The sequence below is a fragment of the Sphaeramia orbicularis genome, chromosome 5 (genome assembly GCF_902148855.1).
Source record: "Sphaeramia orbicularis chromosome 5, fSphaOr1.1, whole genome shotgun sequence".
Classification (NCBI taxonomy): domain Eukaryota; kingdom Metazoa; phylum Chordata; class Actinopteri; order Kurtiformes; family Apogonidae; genus Sphaeramia; species Sphaeramia orbicularis.
Genome location: NC_043961.1, coordinates 41,862,001 through 41,870,210, shown reverse-complemented (window position 1 = coordinate 41,870,210; position 8,210 = coordinate 41,862,001). Strand labels below are relative to the sequence as shown.

The following is an 8,210-nucleotide window of genomic DNA, read 5'->3' as shown; positions in this document are numbered from 1 at the left end:
CTGGCCCTATGAAGTTGTCCAGCTGTATGTTTGATTAGCTTAAGGTTTATGATTTCCTCTAGAATATGGAAATAAACTTATTACTTGGTGTTTCTTGTATCTATTATCAAAATTCTGCAATGTTGGATCTAAATCACAGGTGTCAAACATTCGGCCCACCAAAGGGTCTAATCTGGCCTATGGGATGAATTTGTGAAATACAAAATTTACACTGAAGGTACTAATAGTTAAAGGTGTCAGAATCATTTTAGTTCAGGTTTCACATACAGACCAATTCAATCTCCAGTGGATCAGACCAGTAAAATACTAGCACAATAATCTATAAATAATGACAACTACAAAATCTTCTCTTTGTTTTAATGGAAAAAAGTAAAATAACATGAAATTGTTTACATTTCCAAACTATCCTTTCACAAAAAATGTGAATAGCTTTAACAAATATGAATAACCTGAAATGTCTTATTAGAAGTCAGTGTAACTGCGCCAATATTCTCCCTGTTATTAAATGTTTTGTGTATTTGTAGCGCCACTGTGATCTGTAACTAATAGGGCTGGGTATCATAGCCAATTTCCTTAATCGATTGGATTTCGATTCATCAGGTTCTGAATCAATTACCGTAAATTCCGGACTATAGACCGCACCTGAATATAAGCCGCAGACCCTAATTTTAGAAAGAAAATCAATTTTGTACATGTATAAGCCACGCTGGTTTATAAGCCGTGGGTGTCCATCAGCAGTGATTTCTCATAGACTGCAAGAGAAGCCCTTCTTCCCCTATCATTACAAAAATTAAATGGTTAAATATGTTTGGTTGTGTTGACATTTCATTGATTACACGTGTGAGAATACGTTCATCTCACAGACGAATTCGTTCAGAATCAGCTTTATCCCAAATCATCAGACTCGATGTTGTTCACTTCTCCTCCATTCCCGTTGCGCTGTTTCCTCATACGATCTATGGTCAATGCATTTCCCCGTTGAAGCCTGGCTTCTATGGGAGTCTATGGGACCGAGTGGAACCTTTTTTTTTCATTGCGTCAAAACTGGACGGTAATTGGATAAAGGTTTTCTTTGAGTTCACATGAAATTATTCCCTGTATGTAAATGGGTATGATATGTGTGAGCTTGCTGTCATATCTATAGCTTGATTCGTTGTTAATATGATGATTAAAAAACAAAAGACAAAAACGAGGCAATAAAAGGATAATAATAAAAGCACATGTTCTCTTTCTTTTTTTTTTGTTGGTGGACTTATCGGGGTTTCCTTTGGACTCGCGCCGATACGGAATTGACTTGCTTTTGCGTCGGCTGTGGATTCACGGACTTAAAATGACTTGAAAGACACTTGAAAGTGAACAAATTTTTGTTTTTCATTAGAGTAGGACTTTTAATATATTTTTAAAATATAAAGATTAAAAACAAGTAATTACGTCTGTTGTAATATCATTTTCATTTAACATTACGCACGACATGCAGTAGGGACGAGATGCCACGGTACTTGGCACCGTGCTGTGGTACCTGGTACTGAGCTGTGGTACCGAGCCATGGTCCCACGGCAGCATGGCACCTGGCACCGAGCTGTGGCACCGCAGTACCAGGGCTCGGTGCCAGGTGCCATGGCACGACCAAGGTGCCGCGGCGCCTCGGGGCCAATGCTAGGTGCCGTGGCACCGCAGTGCCACAGCTGGGTGCCACCGGTGCCGCGGCACCACCGGCACCTCGAGCCAAGGCACCACTGCGGTGCCACAGCACCCGGCACCGAGCCGTGGTACCGCGGTGCCACGGCACCTAGTGTTGGCCCCAAGGCACCTTGCCACCAGCACCTCGAGCCAAGGTGCCACGGCACTGAGCCGTGGTACTGGTAAAATCGTCATATAAGCCGCGTCGGAGTATAAACCGCAGTGTTTAAAGCGTGGGAAAAAAGTAGCGGCTTATAGTCCGGAATTTACGATAATTGCGATTCGATTCAATTCGATTCAGTATTAATGAATTGATTCAGATTCATTTAGTGATATCAAAGTACAATTTTGAGTTGTAACTTGATTATTTGACTACTGCAGCCATGCAACACAGAATCAATATTGATATTAGAAGGGAAATAACTATGACAGCATTATTTCAGCAGTAACTAGCTGAATCTGCTCTTAAATAAGGGACAGAAGCATTGCCACGTTTCTACAGTGGCTCAGAATGGACTTCTTTGTCATCTTTATTCTGCTTTATGGCTTGTGCTTCCAGCCTTAAGGCACATTACTATCTCCCTGGGGCACTGCAACCAATTTGGCCCACCTGAAACAGAATAATGTTGAGCCCTTGGTACAAGAAACTCACTGGAGGGGGAAGGTGGGCGGAGCTTCATGATTTCCGCTTTACTATTCCTCTAACTCCGTACTCAGCCATAGGTGATCAAAGTTAATATTTCTAGAACGATTGGCTTCTGCGATCCACCTTTGCCACCCAGTTCCTCCGCATTGCGGGTTCGAGTTTAAGGCCAGGAGGACCTCCCATGGAGGGGTTTTCCCCACCCTTCCTCCACGTTCCTCCCACGCCAGAACTATCGCAAGCACGACCAAGACCACCACCAAGACCACCACCAAGACGGAGCCTGCCACGCTTCTGCATCAGTGGTTTCTGCATGATTTTTCTTGTGGTCCTGCTCTGAAAAAAAATCGATCTCACCCAATATTAATCAATTACGCAAAATTAAAAAGAAATCGATCTGGAATAGATCAAATCGATTTTTCTACTCAGCTCTTTTAACTAAGTTGTAATGTACATGTGGAAATGATAATCTGAGACAGAATATTGTTAAAATTGCACTTATTTTTACCCCACCCCCTGAAAGGGAGGCAAGGGATATTGTTTTTGGTTCAGTTTGTTTGTTTGTTTGTTAACACTCTACCAGCAAAACTATTGCTGGTATCACACCACATTGGGTTTATAGGTTGCCAGTGACCCAGAATAGATCTGATTACATTTTGGGGAAAGCAGGTCAAAGTTCAACTTTCTTATTAATTTTTACAAATTTTTTTCCCCCATCTACACTACCGTTCAAAAGTTTTAGAACACCCCAATCTTTCCGTTTTGTATTGAAATTCAAGCAGTTCAAGTCCAACGAACAGCTTGACATGGTACAAAGGTAAGTGGTGAACTGCCAGAGGTAAAAAAAAAAAAAAAAAAGGTGAGGTTAAACAAAACTGAAAAATAATGTACATTTCAGAATTATACAAAAAGGCGAACAAGAAATGGGTTAACAACTTAAAGCAGTTCTGCAGCAATGGAGGTTGATCAAGCCTCGAAAGTTGGTGCTACCAATTCCTACAGGTGTCCCAACATTTCTTAATTACTTCCAACCCCCTCTGTCTGCATAAAAGTAGTGTTGGAACACACTTTGGTACCATACCGTCGTGAGCATTATTTAAACTGTATTGTACTGCAGAAAGTAGTGTGTTACTATAAAAATGGCGAGGAAAAGGCAATTAACGATAGAAGAGAGACAAACCATCATAACCCTTTAAAATGTAGGTCTTTGCTACAGAGAAATTGCCAAGAAAGTCAAGGTGTCAGTAAGTCCAGTTTCCTTCACCATCAAAAGGCACTCAGAAACTGGGGGAAATGCTGACAGGAAGAGGTCTGGCAGACCCAAAGCCACAACAGAATCAGAAGACAAGTTTCTGAGAGTCAACAGCTTGCGTGATAGGCGACTCACAGGACAACAGCTTCAAGCACAGCTCAATAGTGGTCGTAGTAAGCAAGTCTCAGTTTCAACTGTGAAGAAAAGACTTCCAGTTGCAGGTTTGATCAGTCCATAACACCTTCTTCCAGTGTTCAGTAGTCCACTGGCAATGTTTCATGGCCCAGGCAAGCCTCTTTTTCTTATTCTGAAGTCTCAGCAATGGCTTTCTTGCAACTCGACCCATCAAACCTGCAACTGGAAGTCTTCTCTTCAATGTTGAAACAGAGACTTGCTTACTACGATTATTAGTTATTAAAAAAAAAAAAAACAACAACTCATAATTTAACAAAAATGTCATTCGTTTATGAGATTAAAGTTGTCATATTCCAACAATAAAGCCATAATATTACAAGAATAATGTCATACCCTGCTCGTCCAAAGCAGTAGTATCTATGTTGTATAAAGTACTTGATATGAACTAGACGTAAATATCCTCAGTACCAGTAGATTAAGCATATATTCACTGGGGTCAATACACGGCCTTCTGTAAATGGACTTTGGATCAGTTGGTTCTCTGCCTAGTTTTAGCCCCTGGTCATCAGTGATGATGAAACCATGTATATTTGTTTCAGGTAAAAATAGCGATGATCCCCTCCACCCTGGATGTCAGGATACGTGATTTCTGTCCACATGTCAATGTTCATGGACCACTTGTTCTTTGGTAGCTCGTACGGATCCATGTCCAGTCCAGTTGTCCTTATTTTAATTTCATATTTCACATTTTCCCGGTCTCGCTGTGTTTACTGATATACTCTGTCATGTTGAGCAGGTTGGTTTTTGCCACTCAGTCTGACTTAGAGGGGCGTGGCCCGGGGGGGAAGTGACGTATGTGCATACCCTCCATAGCCTACCCCTTGCCTCCCCTTCGGGAGAACGGGTAAAAACTTTCACACTAAATCCACTATAAACGTCCTAACAAAGATGAAACCATAGACATACTAATTCCATGGTGTTGTACCTCTTCTTAGAGTTACTGTATAAGTGACAAAAATAAATACATGGATAAATAAATCCCATGTACCCTATGCACGTGCGCGCGCGCGCACACACACACACACACAACAGATGTAAACATTCCACAGTCCAGGAGGCGGTTATCTTAGCATTAGCATTAAGTTAATTAATGTTGACGTTATTTAATATGAACTACAGCGAAAAAATAAAGTTTTAGACCCAAATGGAAAGTTCTTAGTAAGTAAATGACTCGCCAGGAGAACTACAATATCACGTGCAATGTACATATAATGTAGTAGTGATAGTACCGTGGGTACAACAAACGTTAGCATTCCATCCCTGCTAGCTAACACTGTGTCGAATTTTTGGTTTTACTGACGAATAACTTTCACTTCACGAATGAATATAAGTAATAACAGTGCACACGGGTATAGAGATGTACAGGAGTTAATGTCGTTTGTGGCAAACATGGATAATCACCAAAGACTGGTGACAATCGAAAACCATTGACATGTGTCCGATAATAGACGCATGGTCAAAAGAGACCAGAACTACAACAGCAGCCCTAAAACTTCACACAAACCATGAGTTTCAGTTGTCACGTGAAGCTCGGCGTTAAATCTAAACACACATAAACAGGTTGGATAAACTGTTAAGTCACTGGGTTTGTAGTGTCATTGTGGATTGTAATGTCATTGTGGACTTTAGTGTCATAGTGGATTGGTGTCCTGCCCACCTCTCTTTTCCTTGGTTTTCCTCGGGATGTGGAACTTGAGCGGCTCCCGGGGCATATGTCTCTGGTGAACCACCTGGGGCATCGAGTGTCTCCTCTCCATCCTCCCACCGGCACCACTCGGTTTCTCCGAAGCACAGTGACTTTCTCTGCCCGGGTCTACTTCCATTAGCTCGCCATCTTGCAGCAGACTGTTAGCGCCGAGCTCCGCTGCAGCAGACACCCTCCGCGGCCGCCCAGGCTCCCTGCCTCCGTCCATGGCTGCCGTCTGTCCGACTAGTCCTAACAGACCACCGCTACGGTCTCGTGTGTCGGTTAGGTCCCTGCCGTTACCTCCTTGTCCCGCAGAACAGGGACCTGAACCAGCTCACAACCGTCATGCTTCTTCGTAGCAACAGACTTCTTCATTGGACGGTTGGTAAGGGGACATAACGCTGCTATGCCGCCCCCTGTCGGAGGAGAAACGGAATGCAACTAAAGGAACTGAACTGCGGTTTGAGTCCGCTTTGCCTCATTGTCTTTTTTTTTTTTTTTTTTTTTTAAATAGAACTTTATTTCAAAGAATACAGTTAACAAAGAACAAACATACAATCGACAAGGCCACATAAACTTAAAACAATCTTAACATCTTAAATATGCATCAAAAGTGGAAGTAGAAAAAGGAGACAGAAAAACAAATACAAAGGGATTCTTTAACGTTAGTTCTCTGTAAAAAAAAAAAAAAAAAAAAAAGTTCTGCATATAGTTTGATAGTCTTATCACATTTGGGGGAGTCTATAAGCTTTATACTGCGTATGTAATGTTCAAATTCAGGCAGAAGTTTGTGCAAAAGCGATACCTCATGGTCCCTCCTATCTGCTTGTTAAGTGGTGACGTAACTGTCACAAGGTACTTCAAGACTCACCACAACTCACAGTGATGAAAGAGTTTGAACTGTTATATGTATGTGTGTGTGTGTGTATATATATATATATATATATATATATATATATATATATATATATATATATACTACCAGTCAAAAGTTTTAGAACACCCCAATTTTTCCAGTTTTGTATTGAAATTCAAGCAATTCAAGTCCAATGAACAGCTTGAAATGGTACGAAGGTAAGCGGTGAATAGCCAGAGGTAAAAAAAAAAAAAAAAGGTAAGGTTAAACAAAACTGAAAAATAATGTACATTTCAGAATTATACAAAAAGGCGAACAAGAAATGGATTAATAACTCAAAGCAGTTCTGCAGCAATGGAGGTTGAGCTAGCCTCGAAAGTTGGTGCTACCAATTCCTACAGGTGTCCCAACGTTTCTTAATTACTTCCAACCCCCTCTGTCTGCATAAAAGTAGTGTTGGAACACACTTTGGTACCATACCGTTGTGAGCATTATTTGAACTGTATTGTACTGCAGAAAGTAGTGTGTTACTATAAAAATGACGAGGAAAAGGCAATTAACAATAGAAGAGAGACAGACCATCATAACACTTTAAAATGTAGATCTTTCCTACAGAGAAATTGCCAAGAAAGTCAAGGTGTCAGTAAGTCCAGTTTCCTTCACCATCAAAAGGCACTCAGAAACTGGGAGAAATGCTGACAGGAAGAGGTCTGGCAGACCCAAAGCCACAACAGAATCAGAAGACAAGTTTCTGAGAGTCAACAGCTTACGTGATAGGTGACTCACAGGACAACAGCTTCAAGCACAGCTCAATAGTGGTCGTAGTAAGCAAGTCTCAGTTTCAACTGTGAAGAGAGGACTTCCAGTTGAAGGTCAAAGCTTGATCAACCTCCATTGCTGCAGAACTGCTTTAAGTTGTTAACCCATTTCTTATTTGCCTTTTTGTATAATTCACAAATGTACAGTTTTGTTTAACCTTACCTTTTTTTTTTTTTTTTTTTTTTTTACCTCTGGCAGTTCACCGCTTAGCTTTGTACCATTTCAAGCTGTTCATTGGACTTGAACTGCTTGAATTTCAATACAAAACTGGAAAAATTGGCGTGTTCTAAAACCGTTGACCGGTAGTGTATTTGAACAGTTAATATAAGGGATATGTAAGATGGCTTCAATACAAAAAGAAAATATAAGTTTACCACTGTCACCTCTCCACCAAGTGACTGAACCAGAGTCCTTCAGGCTGAACATTTGATACCTTTTCTGTTTTCTGTTGTGAATACATAATCATTTAATAGGCTTTTGTGAGATTGGTAAATTATTGCATTCTGTTTTTATCTACATTTTGCAGTGAACCAACTTTTTGGTAATGGGGTTGTAAAAGGTTACTAGTGTGTTGACCCATGGGGATCCACAGATTGTAGATGTGGTAGTTTTTAAGCTGCTATGTATTTGTGCATGCTGTACCGCATTTGTCCAGCAGTCACCACCAAAGTGTTCTGGCTATAGCAATGGGATTGTAAAGCTATTGTATTCCAAAATTACTAATATCTTCCAAAATACTGGTCCTATCAACTTGCCATTTTTTCTACTCTCTTTCTTGATCAAAAATACATAAGTATGCCAAACTGCAGCAGTCAACTCTCTCTGGATTTTGTGTGAATCTCCAGACACACATACACAGAGGCCACTTGGCTTTTATAATATAGATATGTTGTCTAATGAAAAAGTAGGTGGAACTTGCTGATACCATGCCCCTCCTGCTCACTGATACCCTGCCCAGTCAGGGATTGAATTTGTTTGAATTTGAAATTAAAGATAATTGTAAACTCAATTAAATGGGAGCAAATATAACCCTAAGAGTTGGTTTGAAAATATCCAGTCCTCTATGACACTGATTTTA

The 8,210-nt window shown here is 40.7% G+C and overlaps 1 protein-coding gene across 1 annotated transcript in view; it reads right to left on the bottom strand.

Moving 5' to 3' along the window:
- Nucleotides 1–5,823, bottom strand: part of tasora (transcription activation suppressor a) — an 89,322-nt gene extending 83,499 nt beyond the window's left edge. The window contains 1 exon segment of the mRNA XM_030135005.1: nucleotides 5,428–5,823. Within this exon segment, the coding sequence (XP_029990865.1) occupies nucleotides 5,428–5,683 (256 nt within the window). The 5' untranslated portion in view covers nucleotides 5,684–5,823.
- Between the last annotated feature and the right edge of the window lie 2,387 nt (nucleotides 5,824–8,210).